Source organism: Notolepis coatsorum, assembly GCF_963971535.1.
Source record: "Notolepis coatsorum genome assembly, chromosome: 1".
Taxonomy (NCBI): Eukaryota; Metazoa; Chordata; class Actinopteri; order Aulopiformes; family Paralepididae; genus Notolepis; species Notolepis coatsorum.
The window spans coordinates 96,660,508-96,685,404 of NC_140165.1; the positions used below are offsets into that span (position 1 = coordinate 96,660,508).

The 24,897-nt window shown below is 46.0% G+C and overlaps 1 protein-coding gene across 1 annotated transcript in view; it reads right to left on the reverse strand.

The window, feature by feature from the left end:
* Nucleotides 1-24,897, reverse strand: part of prox3 (prospero homeobox 3) — a 108,493-nt gene that overhangs the window by 40,556 nt on the left and 43,040 nt on the right. The window contains exons 2-5 of the mRNA XM_084333458.1: nucleotides 23,869-24,152; nucleotides 22,372-23,781; nucleotides 18,858-18,971; nucleotides 17,427-17,539 (exon numbers count right to left, since the gene is read on the reverse strand). Of these exons, the coding sequence (XP_084189584.1) occupies nucleotides 17,427-17,539; nucleotides 18,858-18,971; nucleotides 22,372-23,781; nucleotides 23,869-24,150 (1,919 nt within the window). The 5' untranslated portion in view covers nucleotides 24,151-24,152. The remainder of the gene's footprint in view (nucleotides 1-17,426; nucleotides 17,540-18,857; nucleotides 18,972-22,371; nucleotides 23,782-23,868; nucleotides 24,153-24,897) is intronic.

Genomic DNA, 24,897 nt, shown 5'->3' on the forward strand with positions numbered 1-24,897 from the left:
GGGGATGCAGACCAGAGAAAGACTTTCGTCTTGTTTACATCAGGGTCCCCCATTTTCAATTCATCAGGACATATATGACATACAGATAGTCAGTACTGCTACATCTATACATTTATGACAAACCAGATTTGCAAATACAGTACTGTTTGTGATACAGAAGGAGTCAGGAAAAGGGAGTATATACATTTGACGTAGAAACTGTACATTGGAGGAGGTTGGGTGGGGGGGGTTGGGTACTGAAATGAATGAATGAAAACTTTATTTAACAGATTGCAGAATGGGTACAATACAGTACGGCTCAATACATACAATTGTTAAGGGGATGCAGACCTGAGAAAGACGTTTGTCTTGTTTCCATCAGGGTCCCCCATTTTCAATTCATATAGACATATATGACATACATGACATACAGATAGTCAGTACTGCTACATCTATACATTTATGACATACCAGATTTGCAAATACAGTACTGTTTGTGATACAGAAGGAGTCAAGAAAAGGGAGTATATACATTTGACGTAGAAACTGTACACTGGGATATTGACAACCATACTGGGTAATCTACATTGGAGGTGGTTGGGGGGGGGGGGGGCACACTGTATATACAAGCAAAACTGTACATTGAGGGGGGGGGGGGGGGGGGAGACACTGTACAAACAAACAAAATTGTACATTGGACTATTGACAAAACCATACTAGGTAAATGACTGTACATTGGAGGGGGTTGGGTTAGGATATTTACAGGGGCCAGTGTTGAATTGCAGTCTCCCGTAGGTGTCCCTTGAGAGAGGTTTTGAAAGTGGGTAGTGATCCACATTCCTTTACAGCTTTGGGTAGGGCGTTCCACATTGATGTGGCATAATTGCGAAACGTGTTTAGTCCCTTATTTGAGCCAGGACACCAGGACAACCAGTCAACGACCCAATTCTTCTGGAAGTACGACAGAAGTGGACCCATCAGCAATTCGATCTTATTTCCAATCTGCAAAGGACATAAGCGCGAAGCGACAGAGGGAAATTGGATCACTAAGCTCAGAATCTGGGACCAGCCCACCCGTAAAGAAGCGGGGCTGATGACCAGGAAGATATTCAACAGCCACCTGGCCAACAACAAAGCCACCAAGTCTCAACCAAAGCAGGTGCCATGCCAGAGATGGCCAGCAGGCCACCAGCAGGTGAACATGGTGTGACAGGAGGGGCGCTCAGTAAGCCCCGGGCGACATCAGAGGAACAGAGTGCCCACCCAGTCAACTCTGGGGGTCCCTGCCCCTGATCAAGTGGGCCTTCCACAGGGTTCAAGACCGAAGAGTGATCATCCATCCTAGAAGACATGTTACATTCACTATTTTATCTATTATCACTTATCACATTAACCGTTTATTATGGGTGCCATAGTCAACCTGCCGAAAGGCCTAGTCCTTGCTCACATTAATATATGTAGCCTGAAGAACAAAACTCATGACCTTGCTCTATTCTTGGAGTCAAATAAGGTTGATATTCTAGCAGTTTCCGAAACTCATCTGGACAGCTCCTTCGAAGATTCTGAGGTTGAGATTTATGGTTTCACAATTTACAGACATGATAGAAACGGGTTTGGTGGTGGTGTGGCCATTTTTATTCGTGAACATTTCCCTGTGAAACGTAGGCAGGATTTAATGATAAATAATATTGAAGCTATATGGCTACAAGTGCAACTCCCACACCTGAAACCTATACGTATTGGCTGCTGTTATAGGGCACCCAGTGCCAATATATGTTGGACAGGGCCACAGAGGAAAATAGAGAGTTGTACTGTCTTGGTGATTTTAATATTGATTGGCTTTCTGAAAACTGTCCTCTGAAGAACAGGTTCAAAACCATAACGGACACCTGTGGATTATTGCAATTAATTTCCCAACCAACGAGAATTGCCATGAATAATTTTGGGGTTAAAACTTCAAAATGTATTGATCACATTTACACTAATACTCCCGATCTGAGCTCTTCATCCGTTTCAGTCCCAGTTGGCTTCAGTGACCATCATTTAGTTGCTGTCTCCAGGAGAACTAAGCTACCTAGGGCCTGTCCCAAAATTTGAATTTCTAGATCATATAAGAAATTTAATGAAGATGTTTTTCTTGAAGATCTTAAGAATATTGAATGGGCTGATGTATGCACCATTGACGATCCTGAGATCTCTTTGAATTTATTTATGGAGCATTTTATGAAAATTGTGAACATGCATGCACCATTAAGGAAATTCACGGCTAAAGCTAAATGTGCGCCATGGATAGATATAGTACTGAAGAACTTGATGGCTCAAAGGGACGAGGCCAAAAAGGTTGCTGCTCTTTCTGGATATTCTGTTGACAGAAAACTTTATTGTACCTTAAGAAATCAGGTAACCAAAATGGATAAAATAAATAAAATAACCTACTATCAACAGAGAATTTCTGAAAGCGGTAACGATGGAATGTAATCAGGAAATCATGGGTAAAAAGATGACCTCCATTTCTTTTGTAGAATCAGATGGCGTCTACTTGACTAAGCCACTTCAGATCGCAAATTATTTTAATGATTATTTTGTCAACAAGGTCTCTAAACTTAGAGAGAATATGGACAGTACTGTCAATTCTAACTCTGATGTGCTTATAAAAAACCACATCATGAATAATAAGATGTGCACTTTTGAATTCCACCAGATTTATGCTGGAATGGTTGAAAGGTTGTTGAGCTCTCTACCTGTTGGCGGGCCTGTTGGTACTTACTGACCGCCTTGACAGCAAGTTGTTAAGAATATCTGCGGCATATGTTTCGAAACCAATCTGTCATATTTTTAATAGATTGATTAGTGGCGTGTGTCCAAAATTGTGGAAGGAGGGAAAGATCATCCCACTACCTAAAGACACAAAAGCAACTTTATGTGGTTCCAATAGCAGGCCTATCAGCATTCTGCCAGTACTTAGCAAACTGTTGAAAAAAATTGTGTATGAGCAAATACAAGTCTATTTCTCTGCTAATGGTTTAACTACTTTATTCCAACATGCGTATAGGCCTGGTCATTCCACCTGTACCGCCATCACTCAAATGTCTGATAGTTGGCTCACCTCTATGGACAACTCAAAGCTCATTGGTACTGTGTTACTTGATTTTAGCGCAGCCTTCGATGAAATCGACCACGACATTTTAACATCTAAACTTGTGTGCTATGGTTTTAAATCCTCTGCAATCCAATGGGTTAGGAGTTATCTGTCGGCCAGGTCGCAGAGAGTTTATTTTAATGGGGCTCTATCGAGCAGTAGGACCCTGGACTGCGGGGTCCCGCAAGGAAGTTTCCTAGGACCCCTCTTGTTCTAAATGTTTACAAATGACATGCCGTTTGCAATTAGTAGAGCTAATTTGACAATGTATGCCGATGATTCCACTATTTATTATGCGGCTGCAACATGTACAGAGCTTAGTCAGGTTCTGTCTAGTGAGCTGAGCATTATATATAACTGGATAAAATCAAATAAACTTATACTTAATTTATCAAAAACAAAGTGCATAATATTCGGCTCAAATTTTTTGTATTTTATTTTTTTATTATTTTTTTAAACAAACATATAAACAAACATGACAACACACGATAAGATATACAAGCATTAATTGTCAGGGCACATCCAATGAGATCACATTTTAGTTAGTTGTCTTATATAAGATATACCCCTAATACCTGTTATCTAAAAAACCTACACACATATGCTCCAGCTCGAACCCCCCCCCTCCCGGACCCCACCTTGAGAAGTACCTCCACTATCCCTCGCACCTAACCAGACACTACCATTATAAGCTAGCTTTTATTCTCTCCACCACTTCTAACCACATTGACATTTTGGATTCATTGAGACCCAGAATTCTTGCTGTAGATATTTCATGGTAAATTACATCGAGATATGTAAGAAACCAAACTTTACGGCACATTTTTTCCGGTTGAAACCAGCGTGATGCAATCAGCTTTTTAGCTACTGTGATACCCGATAAAACCAATCTCTTTAGCTGTGGATTCACTGCAAACTCAAAAACATCATTCAATAGTAATACCGAGGGGTGTACAGGTATATTCCAAGATACGAGTTTTGATATTTGTTGGGTCACATCTTTCCAGAATGCCTTAACTGGTGAGCAGTCCCAATACATGTGCATAAATGTCCCTTCGTCCCCATTTGTACATTGGGAGCATTTGGAGTCTTGTATAAGCCCCATTTGGCACAGTCTTATAGGAGTCAAGTATGTCCTGTAAATATAGTTAAGATTGATTTGTTGATGATCCGGGTTCCTTGATGTAAGTCGGACATTTGCCCAGGCTCCTTGCCAATCAAAGTCATTTTCCAGGTCTGGTATATCCCTCCTCCAGACAGAGTCTAGTTGGAGGGTTTCATACGAGGACGTTAGTAATTGATGATAAAATTCTGTAACAAAACCTCTCGATGTCTCTCTTTCGTAGAAGAATTTGTGGTATCTGTGGTGTGCAATTGGTCTGTCTAATGGAACACCGTGAGACTTCAAACATAGCTGTAACTGTTTGTAAAAAAGCCAAGTGGACTTGGTGAGATTAAATTTTTTGCGTATTTCTTTATCACTACAAAAACCCTGTTTGTTAAAAACATCCCCTAATGAGTGTATGCCTTGCTCTTCCCATATAGGGAATCTTATAGGTCGTTTTCCAATTAAGAGTGCATTGTTATTGAATAAGGGAGTATGATTGTGCCATTTTTGTGGGTTAGGATTTTTTTTTTGTGATTCACGCCATATCAGGATCGCATGAGTAATTATGGGGCAAAATTTTCGTTCACAGTGCTTGATTGGTAGTTTAGTGTATGCTATGTCCTTCAGTCTATGTGGGGCTACTATGTTTTCTTCAAATTTTCTCCAGGATACTAATGCTTGGGGGTCAAACCATGTTGTCAATGGACTTAATGTGTACGCCTTAAAATATAGGAAAAAATCTGGAAATGCCATGCCACCATCTGCTTTATTTCTCTGTGCGGTGGATCTTTTTATACGTGGTGGTTTGTTATTCCAAATAAATTTGTATGTGGAGGAGTGTAATCTTTTCCAGTAACCCTCTGGAGGGGGTAACGGTAGCATTGAACTAAAGAAGTTGATTCTAGGTAGTACATCCATCTTAACTATTGATATCCGTGCTTGTACTGTGTTTTTAAGTTTTGCCCATCTATCAAGGTCGTCTTTGATTTTGTTTTGGATTTTTGTGTAGTTGTGCTTCACCGTTTGTCTTATGGTGGGGAATATTTCCACTCCCAAGCATCTGAAATGTTTTACCATCGGTATCTCTCCTGGGAGGGTTGTATCTTTTTTTGCAGGGGTGTTAAGTGGAAGGAAAGCCGACTTCGGCCAATTTATCTTAAATCCCGATAAATCACCAAAGTCCTCAATCAACTTGAGCAGATGAGGCAATGTGGTGTTGGGGTTTTGCATGAACAATATTACATCGTCCGCATATAAACAAATTTTTTGTTGTGTGCCCTTGATTACGATTGGTTCTATGGATTGGGAATGTCTTATATATTGTGCTAAAGGCTCTAATGATAGATTGAACAGTCCGGGACTAAGAGGACAACCCTGTCTGGCAGAGCGTGATACCGGAAAGATTTTGGAGATGATTGTGCCTGTTGTAATCATGGCCGATGGGTCTTTGTATAATACTTTAATCATATCGATGAATCCTTTTCCTAACCCCATCCTTTCTAGTACTGCCCATAGATACGACCATTCCAGCCTGTCAAAGGCTTTCATAGCATCCAGGGACAGCATCGCCTTAGGTATGGTGTCCTCCTTGTCGGCATCAAGTACGTGCAGTATTCGTCTTATGTTTTCAGTGATCAGGCGGCCTCCTATGAAGCCAGTTTGGTCCGGGTGAACTAAAGATGTCATATGCTTTTGTAATCTGATGGCTAATACCTTAGAGTACAGTTTGATATCGGTTCCGAGGAGGCTTAAAGGTCTATAACTACCGCACTCGTTGGGGTCTTTGTCTTTTTTAAGGAGGACTGTTATGAGTGCAATATTGTCATTCTTATGGAAGTTCCCCTCCTTGACTGAGTATAAGATCATATTTAGTAATAAGGGGCCAATTATGTCCCAACAAGAAAGGTACATTTCTGATGGGAAACCGTCTCTTCCAGGAGCCTTACCACTTTGCATTGCAGTTATGGCCTTCTTGAGTTCCTCTAGTGTGATCGGTGTTTCTAACTGTTTAGCGTCATCCTCTGAAAGTTTAGGGAGAATAATTTGATTAAGAAATGTGTCCATTTTGTTTTGATCAAAGGTCGTTTCTGATTTATATAAGTCGGAGTAGAATTCTTTGAATGTATCGTTTATTTTTACAGGATCTGTTACAAGTACTTGTTGTGCTCTAATGGTAGTTATATCTGCAAATTTTGCATTAATTCTTAATCGCATGGCTAATAGGTGGCTGGGTTTGGAACCATGGGAGTACTGCTGTTGTCTTGTGCTGCGTATTTGTATTTCCGATTGTTGTCTGTATATGGCATTGATCTCTATTTTTAGTACGTTAACTTGATTCTCTAGTCGAGTTGAGTTGTTGTATTTTAGAGAATTAAATAACGTTGAGTAAAGCGTTTCCAGCTCAGCCAGTTCTGTTCCGTTAGGGGCTCTGCTTGGCATCACTACTGCACTCCCTCGCGTACGTGCACGCGCACTGAATAAATTCCACAAATGTACCTTTAATACCAGTATTAGTCTGACCACACCCCTCATCAGCTTACCTTCATAAGCAGGTGTGTGGTCACCTGCTCTCCTCCTTCTCGCTTTCACCACAAGGAAGTGCCTCGGTAGTACCCCACTTGACGTGTTGTTAGTTGAAAAGAGTTGTGACTGGTTTACATTGTGCTTAATCTTTTCTTCTCTCACTTTCGTTGTACAAGAAAAGGTTTGGGTCATAATGTATTCCGCGGAGAGTAGACCCGCTAGACCTACTCTTCACCACCGGTTCTCCATTCCCGCCTCCGTTGTGCGCCTCGGTGCTGGGCTGTTGCCACTCTCGTGGTTGCCGACCCAGCCCGGGAGACTGCCGGTGGATAGTTTTCCTCACCGAAGAGCCGAGGGGTCGGTGCCGTCGCTCCGGCGATGGCCTGATCTCGACTCTGGTTCCTCTGGTTCTGGGGAATCGCCCGTTGGTGAACGGGGGGTTGTTCTGGAGCCGGAGGATTTGCGACGCAAACTTTTCGCGTCTGCTCGCTCGCGTCGCAAGATGGTGGCGTGCAGACGCGAACGGCCTGGGTTTGGGGAGCTGCTGGAGACCAGCGAAGATGCGTCCGGCTCGGGATTTCCGATGGAGACTGAGGACTTCATGGACGAGGCGGACGGATTTTTGTTTGATGGCCCCGTGGAGGAGAGTATCCCTCCTCAGGAGACCCCGGAGGGGGGGGAAATGGCTCCATGGGGCGCCCTGTTCGAGGATGTCGAGGAACCACCTTGGCTTCAGCGGCAGGATGCCCTATTGTCGGCCGCATCGGATTGTGGCTCCTTGACCAGTCGCAGCCTGCTGTATGTGAGGGATGCGGGGTCGGTGGAGGAAGGTTCGCAGGGGGAACTGCGGGCCTTGTTTCCCGAGCTCATGGCGGTAGCCGCTACCGCAAACGGTGTGCCGCTGCCGCTGCCGCTGCCATTGCCTGCACCTGTCCCTGATGACCTCATAGGCCATCCCTGGCAGCGTCCCCCAGTGAGAGGGGTGGACGTTGTCTACCCATTTTTCCCATCGATGGGGGCCTATGTTCGTCGGGGTCAGGCGGTGGCCAACATCATGGGACTAACTCCTACCTACGTACCGGTTACGCGGGTAGCAGGGTTGGTCAAAGGTATGGGGGAGGGCGTGCCTCGGCTTGACAGTCCGATGGCCGCGCTCCTCTGTCCGGATATGGTGTGGGAGCCACTGTGCAAGCCGGTCCTCCAGGGGAAATCGGCTAGGCGATTGGCTTATTGGGGTGACCAGTCATTTATCGCTGGTACACAATCGCTGGCTGCGGCGTCTAACATCGCCCACCTGGCTAGATTTGTATCGGGGATAATGACGGGCGGCACGGATCTGACCAAGGTGAAATGCGATCAGATCACCCAGGCTGCGGGAGCTGTCCTGCATCTTTCCCAGGTGCTGGCCATAGCCATGGGGAAAGTGCGCGCCCTGGCCACCCTGGGCCAGCGTCACCTTTGGCTGGAGCAGGCCCGTGTGCCAGAGAAGAAGAGAGCTCCTCTTCTGACGGCCGCCCTCTCCGACGCTGGCCTGTTCGGGAAGGCCCTGCGGTTGATGACCTCAACGTGCAGAGAGATGGCAGAGGAGAGATCCATCCTCCAACCCCATTTTCCGCCTCCCGTTCTTGCCGGTGGAGGCAGAAGGCTTCCGCGACGTCGAGCTGTCTCCGTAGCCGCTACCACTGCCACTGCCGCCGCTGCTGGCCCTGCCAAGAGGGCCAGTGGACGAAACGGCGCTTCTGCCACTGCCGGCCCATCCCAGACCGGAGGAGACGGTAGGGAACGTCGTGTCCAGCAGACTGTAACCTACCGTCCCTCCGGGGCTCCCCGGGGTGGCAAGACTCGAGCGGCGCGAGGTGGCAGACGCCGTTAAGAGTGACTTTTTCCCCTCTGTGTCCCCTCCCCTACACCCTCCCCGGCCCCTCTGTGATTTTGTGCCTTACACATTATTTAATTAGTAATAATAAAGAAAGTTCCCCGACGGAGGGGGACTGTGTTTTGGCCGAACAAACTGTGTGTTTCTTCAAACAAATCATATGGTGGGGCTGTGTATATATGAATCTGCCCTTTTTTACGTTGTGGGGTGAGTTGTGTTGTGATTACGAGGTTAAGCAAGGTCTGCAACGTACACTCGGTAATAGGTTCTATTTAGCTTGATGCTCCACATGCAGCTAGAACTGGTGTTATTCCATTGCTTTGACTAAGTATATGTGTTTTCACAATGCTGTGTTGTTTAGTTGCAGTAATACTCGTACGCACACATTTCACGGCCTAGCCGCTTACTCTCGTTCAGCGTGTTTTTCCTATGTATGACATAGGCAACGGGTATAGGATTCACGCACAGGCGACTTGTGTTTTGTTGTAAAACCTTTTACACTTTTTGTGGGTAGCGGGCATTGTATTAGCTTCGCTATACTTTGTTTTCTACCGGAGGTTTTTCAAGATGGCTACGGTTGTTTTTCTGTGTGTAGGGATAAAGGGTGTGTTTCGGGAGGGGGTGTCGAATAAACCCCTCCTTCCCCACTTGATTGGTTTAGGGGATTTTTGATCTTTTCCGCTGAGCCAGTCAGGGCCAAGCCAGTGCTTGACAGGGGGGGGGGGGAAGGGGTATTCTACCGACTCCTGTTACATGACAGGATCCGGTAGGTTTTTCCCCGCCCGTTGTAGCGTTGTTGCTATGGCGACGCCTTCCATGAGCTGGTGTCTTAAAGATGTCGAGGTTGGGCGCAGGGCTCACAGGCCTGCTGCGCCCGGTTTATGTGTCAAACTTGAGTCTTTTGGTCACGTGTCTCACAGTTTACATATCTTTTTTCTTGACCGTGGTCTCATGTGGGAAGGTGTTTCTGGGAGGGTCTGGTCTTACACTCTGATTAAAAGGAGTGACTGGATTGAAATCATGTGAAAAACAGGGTTTTTTACTCCCAGCTGTGCAGATTGGGTCATACGGGTGATGCCTTTTCTTTATTTGTATAAAGAGTTGAATGTGTTTTGATGGATTGGAAATGAGGGTCCCTGATGGTAACAAGACTAAACGTCTTTCTCAGGTCTGCCTCCCCTTAACCTGTTGTGTGTATTGCCGTACTGGGTTGTACCCTTTTCTGCAGTCTGTTGGGTACATTTTTTCATTCATTCATTCATGGAGTTGATTGCATCTCGCCCCTCTTGTCGTTTCCCTGGGTGTCTTGGGGATTCAATATGGTGGTCTAAACGACCTGTTGTTGATGTGGGTATGTCCAAACGCACACATAGTGCTGGCTCAGGATGTGCTTTTGGGCCATTGGCTGACTAGCGCGCCTTGATTGCTTGGGTGAAACAGCGTTTTTATGGAGCAATTGGGATGGGGGTTTTTTCCTCTTCCGACACCCTGTGTGTTGTCGATGGGTTCCCGTTCATGTCAGGGGATGATGACGGAATGGGTCTGGACATATGGGGAAGGGTCTCACGCCCTAGGGGTGGGCCACCGGGCGCGGTTCGTACCGACACGTCTGGGTGGCGCCTTCTTTTTTATGTTGGGATCAAACACGCATATCTGCCCCTTCTCCTGGGGTTGGCAGGTCGGCGTGATTAGGGCACGGGACTGGTTCTGGTCGCGCTGGTCCAGTCCAGTTGCACCCGTTGTCCGCTGGGGATGCAGATCTGCTGTTCTGGTACCCTGAGGGACTTGGATTTTTTTCAGGGGGAAAAATGCTGGGTCGATCCGGGTGTCACAGGGTTGAGCGTTATGGGACCCTTGTTAGGTGCGTTGTATTCTGCACTGTCGTAATGGCTTACGGCCGTGCCGACCTGTACGCGTCCGATCTCGTCGGATCTCGGCCGCTGTGCGGGTTGGTCTTGGTTGGTACTTGGTTGGGTGACCTCCTGGGAATACCGAGTGCGGGGTGCTGGGGCTGGTCTTCCATTTTTTACGCTCTTCTCTTGCGTTTGACGCTGAGGGGCCTGTTGGGGTGGTTTTAACCTCCTCGGGGGACCCTGTGCTCCCCGTATCACCGGGCCCGGTCCGGGGTAATGCTCGTTGACCCGTAGGCCCGGGATAGCCCTGTTGGAAACCAGAACGCGGGCTGCGGCGGTGCCGCAGATGTGTTTTGGGGTTTCTTTCCTGGGGGTTATGGGACCAACCATTGCATGGGGTGATGCCTGGGTGGTTGGTTCTCTGGTGTGTTGCTGCAGTGTCAACTCCCGGTTCTCCGGTTGAGGGTGCCCCTGCACGTTCATGACGTCTGCCCGATCGTATGGGCTTTTTCTGTGAGCGGCTGTCAGGGGTCGAGTGGTCTAAGGATCCCGCTTCTGACATGCTGTTTAAAGGCTTGGTTATGCGACAACGCCAGTTTACGCCCCTTCCGCCGGGGCGGCTGTTTTTCAGCTGTCCTTTCTGGCGCCTGCCTCGTCCGCAGTTTCCAGGCTTGGGTTGACAGCCTGTTGCCTGGTCTTTTTCCCCGGTGCGCTGCCTGCTTCCTTGGTTAACTTTTGTGTGTTATGACCATACTGTCTGCCTGTTGCAGGGCCTGTGTTCCAGGCGGTGTGCTGTTGGGGAGGACAGGGCCCGCTCGCCTGAGGGGCCTTTGTCCGAATGCGCTGGCGATGTGGGGGGCGGGGTCACTAGGTGCCCACCTGGTGGGGTCTTGATGCTGGCATCATGGACTTCTCCGGGCCCCCATTCCAGGGAGTCCAGTCCTTTTGGTGGGTCTGGGTCTTCCTTCGCGCTCCGCTGCTACGGCCTTGCCACGGGGTTGGGTTTGCCCTTGACCCCGTGATTCTGGGGGCAGTGACGAGGTTGTTTCCTACGTTCGTTCCCGGGTGGCATGCGGGTTGTGCGTGGGTGTAGTCGTGGGGTCAAGCCACGGTCTGCTCACCCTGTGCGTTGGGTTGCTTGAGTGCCTCTTCGCACGGTCGGGTCCGTCGCCCTCTCGTGAAGCCCCTAATAGGGGGGATGCCCTCCATTAGGGGGGGTCGGGGGGGCTCGGCCCTCCCTGTTCTGATGGTTGTGGGGGGCTGTCAGCGGGGTGTATTTGTCAGCCAGCGGCTCCGCTTGGCCTCCCTTTGTGCAGTAGTGATGCCAAGCAGAGCCCCTAACGGAACAGAACGTTAGGTTATGGCTATAACCAAGTTCTGTTAGTTAGGGGTGACGCTTGGCATCAGACGGCCGCTGCAGCCCTTGACCTCACCTTGTGGTGAAAGCTTGGGTAGGAGGAGAGCAGGTGACCACACACCTGCTTATGAAGGTAAGCTGATGAGGGGTGTGGTCAGACTAATACTGGTATTAAAGGTACATTTGTGGAATTTATTCAGTGCGCGTGCACGTACGCGAGGGAGTGCAGTAGTGATGCCAAGCGTCACCCCTAACTAACAGAACTTGGTTATAGCCATAACCTAACGTTTTGTGCATTGATTCTTGCGCATTTTGGAGGAAAAGCTATCCGTGAAATCTTTGATCATTCCCTTTACCGACATCCATATTATTCTGGGGTCTTGCACCGAGTTTGCATTATCCCGTTGGAATACTATAAGAGCTTCTTTGAGTTGTGTAATGAATTCCTTGTTATTAAGCAGCAACGAGTTAAATCGCCATCTTGGGGCTCGGGAGGATAGTATACCAAATGTACCTTTAAGGAGTATATAACAGTGATCTGATAGTGCGTTGGGTATCATTTCCACTTCATAATTATCAAATAGTCTCTGTGATGCAAAGACATAATCTATTCTGGATAGTGTATTATGTCTCGCAGATCGACAAGAGTACTTTCGGGTCGTGGGATTAAGTAACCGCCATAAGTCATTTACACCTGTAATCTTCGACCAATCCTTTAATGCCTTCGATGAATTCTTTTGTTCGCTGGAAAAGGCGAGGTAAGATTTGTCCATCCTTGGGTTCCAGATGGCATTAAAATCCGCACATATTATAAATGAGTAATCGGGAATGTCTAACATTGCATTGGTTAGTGTAGTGAAGAAATATTCTTCGTACAAATTTGGGGCGTATACCGCTACCAACGCTATTTTCCTGTTCTTATGTTCAATCTTAGCTATAGTTATCCGACCTTCTACATCAGACCATACTCCCTTTAGTACAATATTCAACTTACGTTTAACGACTATGGCTACACCCCGAGTTCTCGTACCAATAGAGGAGTGACTAATATTATGGTATGTGTTGTCCGCTAATTTATCTATGTCTTTCTCTAGAATGTGCGTTTCGCTTAGCAGAGCAATGTCCACATGTTCTTTTTTCATCAGTGTGAGCACGCTTTTGAGTTTGAGTTGGTTATTTATTCCCCCGGTGTTCCATATCATTATATTCAAACTAGCCATAATCTATACATGTTGTATTGTAATTTTTGGTAATGCCAAAAATTTTATGAGTGCGAGGCAATAATAGATATACATCCCACTAGTGAGGTCCCGTTGAGAGCCGAGCTTAAAAACATACATATATACAAATAAAAATCCCCTACCCTTCCCTCCCACCGAGAGTCGTACAGGATTGTGTTCCATGAACACAACCTTTGCGTATGACTCCCTCCCTTGCACCACCGGATATCCCAGAATGATCCAATTATCCTTAACATTCCTATGTATACCATAGGATCTAACACTCTAAATTCTACCATAAGTAGAATGTCGACTGTGGCTTGGCCACTTTCCCGTAAAATAAAAATTTAAATAAGATAAAACTAAAACTAATTATAGACTATCACACAATCCCAAATTGAATTTACAGATTGAGGGTCAAACCATTGAACGGGTAAAGACTGTGAAGCTTTTAGGACTCTGGCTTGATGGTGCAGGTCCGATCACATCAACAAGGTGGTTGCCAAAATGGGCAGAGCGGTTGCAGTCACACGGAAGTGCTCACCTTATCTCACATCAGTGCTGTTTCGTCAAGTTGTGTGCTCTATGGTTTTATGTCATTTAGACTACTGCTCTGTAGTATGGTCATCTGCATCCAATGGTCTACTCAGAAAACTACAAGTAGCTCAAAACAAGGCAGCTAGACTGGTCCTAGGCTGCTCACCTAGGGCTAGTGTAGTTGACATGCATGCACGTCTCTCATGGCTCAGTGTTAAGGTAAGATTATCTGCTAACTTAATTACATATTTTCATAGAGTTACTCAAACTCAAACTCCAACGTTCCTTTATAATTGCATTGTGTACAGCGCAAGTACTCACACACATTCAACCAGAGGGGCAAGAGGTGGATTGATTAATTTACCTCTACCTAAGTCTAATTTTATGAAAAGGGCAGTATTTTATAGGGCGATAGTATCCTGGAACTGTCTTCCCAGCGATGGTAGGAACATCAAAGAAAAGGCTAGTTTTAAAAGAAATCTTAAACACTATTTACACTTGCACACACAATAACATTTTGTATTCAGCACAGCTGGAATAGATGCACACCCTGATAAATTGTTTTATTTTGGTATAACTGGATTTTATCTCTTGTTTTTTCATCTCCTGTTTTACATTTCTTTTTTTCTATGATACATGTTTTTACTCTATTCTATGATTAATTGTCTTTGTGATATATGCTAGGTGTATGTTATCTTGTGTATATGTATGTTGTTGGACCCCAGGAAGACTAGCTGCAGCTAAGGCGTCAGCTAATGGGGATCCGTTTAAATAAACAAATAAATAAATAAACTGTGACTCGTGAGATAAGTTGTCACAGGGCTGTCAAACGCAGGGCTGAATAGCTAGATGTCATAGCGTCTAAAATTGAAGGTCAGCGCTGCTCTGTGTATATTATGAAATGACAATTGCATGTTGACACGCCCACTATGCAAAACCATTACTTGCACACTGTGCTCCTAAATGATTTTTCCGGTTCGCACAAATAAATTTTTAGGGGCAAATGCGAGTCAAATGGCCACACTGTAGAGCCCTGGGCCCTCATTTATCAATGGTGCGTAGTTTTGCGTACGCACAGATATGTGTGTAACCCGTGCGTACGATCATTTCTAAGCAAAGTGTGTGAATTATCAATTTGAACGTGTGCTTGACTTTGTGCGTATATTTACGCACAGCTCGGAGCATGCATACCTGGCGCCCAGCGGTAGAATATGAATATTGCAAGGCGGAAATACGCTTCTGTGCATTAGTTTCAACACTGGCGTGTTCTGTATGACCCGTAATTCATTATAGTTCATTGTAAAATAGCGACAGTAGTGTAATTATTGTCAAACCCTATAAATATAGCATTTGGAATAGGTCTTTCTTTCCGAATGAATGCAGCATGGTTTATATATAGGGTTATCGGAATACTATGGGGTGCACTGACTGCGCTCCGCGGGGAACTGTTTTCAGAGATAGCAGATAGGAATGAATGAATGAATGAGGGGCAGTCTAATTGCAGAGAGAACATAATATTAACTAGAGTCCGCTATACCCGAGACACCTCCTTCATTTGTACCCCAATTTGAGACAGAAATTGGAGCGTAGAACAAAACGCACAAATGCCATCCCCATGCACATTCAAGTCCTCTCCACCCTCAGGTCTTTGGCCACCGGCACGGTCCATCATGATATTGGAGATGGATCGAGCAATAGACTGTTACTGTACCACCCATGTAGCTGTCAAAGCTCCATCACAAATGCAGTTATGTGAATAGAAAGTAGGGATGCTCGATATTGGCTTTTTTACCGATACCGATATACCGATATTGTCCAACTCTTAATTTCCGATACCGATATCAACCGATACCGATATATGCAGGGTCCCCCCCCCCCCCCCCCAAAAATTAAATAATTTCAGGTAATTAACATTACATATCTCTTGTTGTGGATGTAACACAACATTATGCATACTTTTGACAATAAATAAAATCAGAATTTGTTCTTACTTGCTTGCTTGGGTAAATAAAGGTTATAGAAATGTAAAAAAAAATAAAGAATAATAATAATACGTTTTTTTTTTGAAAACCGATACCGATATTTTCCGATATCACATTTTAATGCCGATATCGGCCGATAATATCGGTAGGCCGATAATATCGGACATCTCTAATAGAAAGGGATTCCACTTAGTCAATGTTGCGATGCGCATTTGCCTGATACATGTCGTTGCTGCATGCTGGGAGGAAGGCAATGCTGCATGTTTTCAATTCATTAAATAAAATGGATACTTTTTGCAAGGGTTTACTGACTGTCATACAAATAATCAACCAACTACATATTGTAACTTTTCAGTGCACGTTTTTATTTACATTGTGACAACAGCCTTGTGAGCTCCCGCACACAGACATGATGGAATTCAAGTTCAAGATTGTATTGATCACATATAGGCAGGCTACACATGGCATAGGCTACATGGCAGTGAGATTCATTGTTCTTGTATATGCTCTCGTATTATTGTTTATATAGGCTACCTAATACCGACATCAAAATAGATTGTATGCCTCTACAAATCATATCAAGCGTATTTCTCCCATAACACGCTTCGCTCGGCTTAGTCCACTTTTCCACATTTCATGGGGGTGTTTCATTACCGTATATGGTTAATTACGGGCGGTTCTATATGCAAATACTTAAAATCGTGCACGAGCGCGGAGCGTAGAACAAGTGGTATTTATCAACACAGAGTGTGCGTAGAACCTGTGTACGCACGTGTGATAAATCCCGAATTTTCTGTACGTACACACATTCTAAATTATGTGCTTAACACTTTGAGTGCCAGCAGGGGCCGCCAGAAATAGCGCTTGAGTGCCAGCGCTGTAGTCAATGGGAGGGCGATCACATTTGCGAACGCATAAACTATATCTTAAATTATGGCTATGTGTCTAATACGCCCGTCGCTTATCAATGACTTGTTTCCAGTCAACATTGTCGAAACGGATTGTTTTTTAATCTGTTCATTTCCATTTTTTATACCATTTTGAAAAACGCTCGTTTTTTGAATGCCTATTTATGAATCGTTTTCAAATAGACGCTAGATTATCGATAGTATATGTGTACTTATGCACGCTAGAGAAACGGGCTGAAAAATCGATGATCTTATTTCCTGATCAGCACACACACACTCACAGCCACACACACATATGGGACACGCTGAGGTATAGGTGAAAAGAAATCTGATTATCCCAAGACTGGTAAAATGGATTCCTTACCTCAGATCAGATGTTCTCCAAAAAGATTATTCCAATTCCTGATCGCCATTCCTAATTATCGATTGCGTTTATTGATCCAACGCTGGGTACTGGAAACAGATATTCCACGCTGTTCAGAGGGTGGGCAATGACTGGGATCGTCGCCGGTTACATGCCTGACAAGTAAAATGTGGATTCCAGACTCTTTCTTTCCCATCCATTTCCATTCAGTCAAATCCAATGGGTGCAATACCCTCCGGAGAGACGATAGGGGGCGGTATTTTCCCTGTTCGAGCTCAGACAGATCCCCACTGGTAACATGAGGCTAGATTGATGAAAAATGAATGGAAATCGATAATAAAAAAAATAACGATTAAATATCGAGATTTCTCGTTCTTGGCACTCAACGCATGGCATGAACTAACAAGATTTCTTGTGGCTGGCACTCAAAGTGTTAAGAACGAAAATAGAACACTTTCTAAGCATTGTTGATAAATCAGGGCCCTGGTGTATGTCTCTGTGTGTGTGTGTGTGTGTGTGTCTGTGTGTGTGTGTGTGTGTGTGTGTGTGTGTGTGTGTGTACGTGCATTTTCTATCCTACCTGGTGAGAGCCTCCCGAACAGCCTGTCTGGCGAACCTCTCCATCTGGATGTAGAAGAACTCCCTGAAGTTACTGAACCACTTAATGAGCTGGGAGGTCACACAGCGGTTAAACTGAGAGAGGAGACAGACAGACAGAGAGACAGAGAGAGAGAGACAGACAGAGAGACAGACAGAGAGACAGAGTGAGAGACAGACATAGAGAGACAGACAGTCAGAGAGAGAGGAGACAGACAGACAAAGAGACAGAGAGAGAGAGACAGACAGAGAGAGAGAGACAGTCAGAGAGAGAGACAGAGAGACAGACAGAGAGACAGAGTGAGAGACAGACAGACAGTCAGACAGAGAGACAGAGTGAGAGACAGACAGACACAGAGAGAGAGACAGAAAGACAGAGAGACAGAGAGACAGACAGACAGACAGACAGACAGACAGACAGAGACAGACAGACAGACAGACAGAGACAGACAGAGACAGACAGACAGACAGACAGATGGAGAGAGACAGATGGAGAGAGTTGTCAGTTTTTCATATTTGGGATTAAACTGCATCCTGGAAATTATACATGGGGATATGATGAAAGTAAACACCATAATACAACTAACACACACACATAAAAGTGCCCTTGAGTTTTTGTACCTCATTGTCTGCATTGTTACTACATCGTACTTAGGTTGTACTTAAGTTTATATATTCTATATTGTATAGTGTTATATTCCTCTTTTACTTACTTTTTTTTACTGTATGAAGCAGATTCTCAGGGGCTCATACAGAACCAAGCATTTCACTGTAATGTACAAGTACTTTATACATGACAAATAAAAGCAAACTTGAACTTGAAATAAGCCCCTTTGGCTTCATTGTGTTTTACTGTATATCCTCAATGATGTTTAATGTATCTATCGACTGTGGTGCAGTGTTTATGCGATTTATTTGGTCGATCCCAAGCTCTGCCCTCTTTCATTGACCTGCCAATCATAACCGTTGCTTCCCTTGGTCAAGCTAAAACAGGGGGCGGAGCTCGGGATCGATCCAATAATAAATAGTGATGCACGATATATCGGCCGCCGATATAATATCGGCCGATATGGCCGTTTTTTTACACATCGGTATCGGTCCGATATCAAGATAGGGCCGATATTAAAAAAATATATATATATATATATATTTATTTTTTTTAAATCTTTTTTTTTCTTTTTACATGTCTTTTTACATATCTGTCAATTCTGAAAATAAGTTACAAAAGTAAAAAAAAAAAAAAAGCGTTTTGGAAAATAGCTCTTTATTTGATTATCATAAAAAAGTGTTTTCTATACAGAGATATCAACATCGGTAAATATCGGTATCGGCCAGAACAGCAATATTAATATCGGTTATCGGTATCGGCCACAATTTTCACATCGGTGCATCACTAGAATGAATCCATTCTCACCTTGACGTCTGGGAAGTAGGTCTTGAGTGTATTGGAGCTGGGATAACGAGCGTAGAAGAACATTAGCTTGGCTTTCTTCAGGTGGCAGGGAGACAAGCCTTCCTGAGAGTATACATGTTAGAGGTCAAGGAGATACACACATATAAGCCTTCCTGAGAGTATACATGTTAGAGGTCAAGGAGATACACACATATAAGCCTTCCTGAGAGTATACATGTTAGAGGTCAAGGAGATACACACATATAAGCCTTCCTGAGAGTATACATGTTAGAGGTCAAGGAGACACAGACAGACGCTAGAGGTCAGAGGTCAAGGAGATACACATATACACACACATACAAGCCTTCCTGAGAGTATACATGGCACTAGAGGTCAGAGGTCAAGGAGATACACATACACACACACACACACATACGAGCCTTCCTGAGAGTATACTGTGGTGGCAAAATATACCTTAAACAGCAATGTACAAACTCATCTGAATACATTGACCTTTTGACATGAAACTGTATGACCGGACACCTTTGCATGAAACATCTCCTGACTCTGTACTAAATTCATCGGAACACATTGACCTACTTCAACTGTTCATGGAAACTTGTCACCTTTGCATAAAACATCTTGTCTGCACCCTGAGCCCTGAGTTGAAATCCACATACCTATTCTATTCTCAAGAAAGCGAGGCGACCCAGTCGCAAACCGTTTCCTCAGGAAACCGGCTACATCCGGCTGCAGTCTGCAACAGCTTTCTTGACTCAGCGGTTTCATCAGCTCTGGACTCTGCATATAAGCCCTGATGTTCGATGCTCTCGTGGCCCATGTCTTTCAGCAGATCACCTGTTCTGTCAGACTGTGTCCAGCTGTTTTGCTCCAGCTGCTCAAATAAAACCAACAACGGAATGTCCATTTGTTTCCTTTTAAGCTTTATTTCATCAGCTCTATCGAATCTCTTATCATAGAAATATTTCTATTACAATACATGATGCTAGAGGTCAGAGGTCAAGGAGATACACACACACACACACACACACCACTTTTGGGGACATTGGATTGACATTCATTCCCTACCTAACCTTAACCAGCACAGCTTTTAACCAAACATTTTCTTTACAAACACAAGTAGCCACAACACTGGTTAATAAACTACCCTCCCACTCAGAGCATTTTGGGGTAGAACACATCATAGCCTTCTACAAAAACCTAGGGGTCCACAAAGACGCCTTCAAACTTGAAATGGTAACAGATGAAGTACTAAAAAAACTGAGCGCCCTCCAACCTAACAAGGCCACTGGCCATGACAACATCCCCTCCAAATTCCTCAGAGACTCAGCATCCGCCATCACACCAGTCATCACCCACATAATAAACCTCTCCATAAAACAGGGACACGTCCCCAAAGACTTCAAAATTGCGAGTGACCCCCCTGCACAAAAAAGGCAGCAAATTAGACCCAGGCAACTACCTCCCTGTTTCTATTCTTACCTCCAACTCGAAAGTTATACGAACAGGTCGAAAAGTACTGTAAAAAAATAATCTACGAATTCCAATCTGGCTTCAGAACATCCCACTCCACTGACACATGCCTTCTCTATTTGAACGACCACATCAAACAAGAGGTGGACGCGGGCAAATACTGCAGCATGGTCATGCTGGACCTCCAAAAGGCTTTCGACACTGTCAATCACTCCATTCTGATTGACAAACTAAAAGCGATTGGTTTTGATAGTTCATCAGTGAGCTGGATGCAATCCTACCTGGAGGGGAGAGAACAGATGGTGGAGGTAAACGGTACACTACCGCCCCCCCCCCCCCCCCCTCCCAGTGAGCTGTGGTGTTCCACAAGGAAGCATACTAGGACCGTCCGCTACTGTTCCTAATTTATGCAAATGACATGTCAGCTTGTGACTGCAACTTGTTTCTGACAGGGACAAGTTACAGGTTGAAAAACCCCTCAGCTCTGAACTCGGCTGAATCTGCACCATAGTCGACTGCCAACCTCTTAGTCGAATGCCAAAAATATATATATTATAATAATTAATTAGATATTTTTTTTATAAATCATTCTTTCAAAAAGCAAAACGGCCTAGCTAACACTAATGGCGAGGCTAAACTGCCTAAGAAAACGGGCACAGAGGCACTGAAAGAGGATTTCACACACTAGACATATCAAGATGTATCCATCAGTGGACCAATTGCATGCTTTCGCAGAGGACAAGTAGCCTTCAGTCGACCTTTTCAGACATTAAGTACCCCCACAGCCAAAATGGAATGCCCCCCAGCCCCAAACATTTTATTAAATAAATATATTTAAAAGAAAAAATGCATTCAGGGGGGTAGTCAAAGTCACCCCCCTGTTTAAAAGTGTTTACACAGACTCTGATACTTGCAGAGGAGTAATGTGGCCCCTCCCCTTTTTAATGTCCCCTTTTTCTTATTGGTTTGTTTGCTTATTTGTTTTAGTTTTGTTTGTTTATACTATGTTTTTCATTTAACCCTTTCACTGCCACATGACAGAAGGTTAACCCTTTACTGTCACACAACCGACGGCGATGCTCCATCATTAGCATCGTTAGCTCCGCGGATGCGGTTGTGTGATAGTAAAGGGCTAACCTTCTGTATTGTCACAGTGAAAGGGTTAACCGGCTGTCGTGTGGCAGTGAAAGGGTTAAAATAAATCATGCTCAATGTTGTTTTTATCTTTTTTATGTTTTGGGAATGTGAAGAGGGTGGGTGTCCTGGGATTCATTCATTCATTCAAACCTTTATTTATTCCTGAAAGGACAATTGAGGTCACCCTCATTTTCAATGCCATCGAGACTTACAGACATACATAATTTTTTTTACAATATAATAAGAATAAATAATAATAACACTATCTACACAGTATATAGCACTTTTCACACATGGACTGGGGGGGTGGGTCTCGGGTGGGGAGGGCGATTGAGCTGGGACAGTGGGGGATGGTGTGGATGTGTTTCTTTACTTTTGTGAAGATAAGTTAATAAAGAAGTTAATCATTATAATTTTTTTTATATAGATTTGTATTATTTTGATGCTCTGGAACATATAAATAATATGAAAAGTGTATCTACCATACATCATAATAACCAATTATTTGGTGATATCTAGGTGCACAATCTTTTATATTTTTTTGGATATCCTTAATATTAAATAATTGCTTGTATTTGTGCATTGTATGTCTGACTTTGTACCATTTGTTTTCTCAATAAAAAAAAAGACAATACATATCTAGCTGTGGCATGGCTTGATTGTTTAGATCGCTAGCATGGCTAACAAATGCACATAATATTGTAGTCTGCCCCGTTGTTCTGACCAGGATTACGTTCCTTTTGCCCACTTGATGCGCGCACACTGATGTATACAGCGAACAGGTCTGTCTCTCTCTCTCTCTTTCTCTCTCCCACACCCTATGTCTCTTTCTCTTTCTCTCTCCCACTCCCTATGCCTCTCTCTCATTTGTTCACTCCCTCCCAGGTGAAAACAAAAAGGATATTCCTCCAGCCTGCAGGTACATCTCTCCTCCATCCATCCCTCCTCCTCCTCCTCTCATCCCCCCCTCCCTCTCTCTGTCGGAGTGGTGCGCGGCCAGGGAGGGGTCCAGGTGTCCCAGGAGCGGGACAGGGTGGAAGGGGTGAGAGGACGGGTGGTGAGGGGGGAACTCTAAGAAGGGGTCAGAGTTCAAATAGTCCTTGTGGGAGGGCGGGAGGCGGGCCAAGTGGGGCAGAGAGCGGGAGAAGAGCTGCTGCATGGAGTAATGGAGGAGCGGTAAGGGGAGGGGGTGCGGGGGAGGAGGGGGGAAGGAGGAGGCAGAGGACAGGAAGGAGTCTTTGGGCCGTGAAGGAGGCGGGAGGAGAGACGGGTGAGGAGGCGGAGGATGACGGGGGAGGGAGGGATGGTGCAGGGAGAGGCCGGGGTGTGAGGGCAGAGGAGGTCCCAGGAGCGGGTTGGCCCTCTGTTTGTCCTGCAGCCTCTGGATGACCAGCGGCAAGGCGTCGGCCGGGTGCTCCCTGTGACGCATCTGGCTCCCCGGCAGAACGCCCCCGTTGGTTTGCGCCGCTTGCCGTTTCTCTCTCTCGCCGTCCTGCCCTCCTCCTCCTCTCTCCTCCCTCCCCCTCTTCCTCTCATCTCCACCGTCTCTCATCAGTCCCATCCACACCCCTCCTCCTCCTCCTCCCCTCCCTCTCCCGTTCGCCGACTCGGAGGGGAGGATGGAGACGGAGGGGGGCGGAGGAGGCGGGAGGTCCGGGGTCTCGGTGTACATGTGGAGGACTCGGTCGATGACCCGGGCCACGGCGCTGCCCAGTTCCAGCTTCAGCGCCTGAGCGAACTTCTGTCCCCCCTCTTCCTCCTCCCCCTCCGCCGCGCCGTCCCAGGCCCCCCTCACCAGCCCGCCGCAGCCCAGCCAGACCCCGGCTCTCTCTATCAGCCCCTCCAGGAACAAGCCCTCCCCCCTCTCTCTGTCACCCCGCTTCTCTTGTTGGTCGTGGTGGAAGTTTTGGAAGGAGGGGTTGGGGAAGACGGACACGGACAGGCTGTCCATGTCTCCGACTCCCTCCGCGTCGTCCTCGTCGTCGAACATCCCCTCCGCCGCGTCCTCGTCCTCGTCGACCGTCCCGCCGCCTCCCTCTCCTCCGCGCGCCGCTCCCGCGTCCTCGTCCCTCTTCTCGTCCTCCTCCTCCGTGTGTTTCTCTCCGAAGGCCCTCCACACTCTCTCCTGCAGGGCCTGCAGCCTCTCCCTCGCCTCCTCCAGCTGCTCCTTCAGCTCCTCCCTCTCCCTCCTCCTCGCCTCCCGCCCGACTCCTCCTCCTCTCTCCCTCCTGCCGCCCCCCTCCGCCTCTCCGTCCCTCCGTGCGACCACGCCCTCCAGCTTCATCCTCTTCACGCGCAGGACGTCCCGGCTCCACTCCGCCACCAGGGAGACGCCGCCGCTCCTGTTCTTACCCTCCAGCAGCCCCTCCTCCTCCTCCACCCCCCTCTCCTCCCGGCCATCCCCCTCCTCCTCGTCCTCCTCTTCCAACCTGTTGTCGAGGTATCTGTGTCTGCCCAGGTTTTGGCGGTGGTGCGCGTTGAGCTGCAGTTGCCCTCCCGGCCTCTTGGGGGCAGCGCCGGGTTGGAGGAGGTGTTGGATGAGGGGGTACGGCGGGGGTCTCAAGGCGGGAAAGGGACGGGCCCCCTCGGATTGGAGGCGCCCGGGGGGGTCGGTGCAGGAGGCGGAGCCAAACAAGGACATGTGAGAGGTGGAGTCTTCAAAGAGATCAGTAGGAGAGTCCATGACTGGAGAGAGAGAGAGAGAGAGAGAGAGAGAGAGAGAGAGAGAGAGAGAGAGAGAGAGAGAGAGAGAGAGAGAGAGAGAGAGAGAGAGAGAGAGAGAGAGAGAGAGAGAGAGAGAGAGAGAGAGAGAGAGAGAGATTATTGTTATGGCAAAAAAAGGTTATTGTTGTTGCTGTTGTTTTTTATTCTGGGAGAATTCAAACACTTGTGATCTGGGGTGAGGGGGAAAGAGAAAAACGGAGAGAGAGAAAGAAAGAAATGGAGAGAAAGAGAGAAATGGAGAATGGAGAGGAAGGGAGAGAAAGGGAGAGAGAAATGGAGAAAGAAAGGGAGAGAAAGAGAGAAATGGAGAGAAAGGGAGAGAGAAATGGAGAATGGAGAGAGAAAGGGAGAGAGAAATGGAGCGAGAGAGAAAGGGAGAGAAAGAGAGAAAGGGAGAGAGAAATGAAGAATGGAGAGAAAGGGAGAGAGAAAGGGAGAGAGAAATGGAGAGAAAAATGGAGAATGGAGAGAAAAGGAGAGAAAGAGAGAGATAAATGGAGAGAAAGAGAGAAAGGGAGAGAGAAAGGGAGATAGAAAGGGAGAGAGAGAAATGGAGAATGGAAAGAGGGAGAGAAATGGAGAGAGAGAAAAGGAGAGAGAGCCCCTCTAAACAGGGATGAAAATCATGTTTTTTTTAAATTATACCTTTACTTATTTTCTGGGCCAACAGGTGTGAAACAGTCCTCACTGCACAGCAGGTGACCAG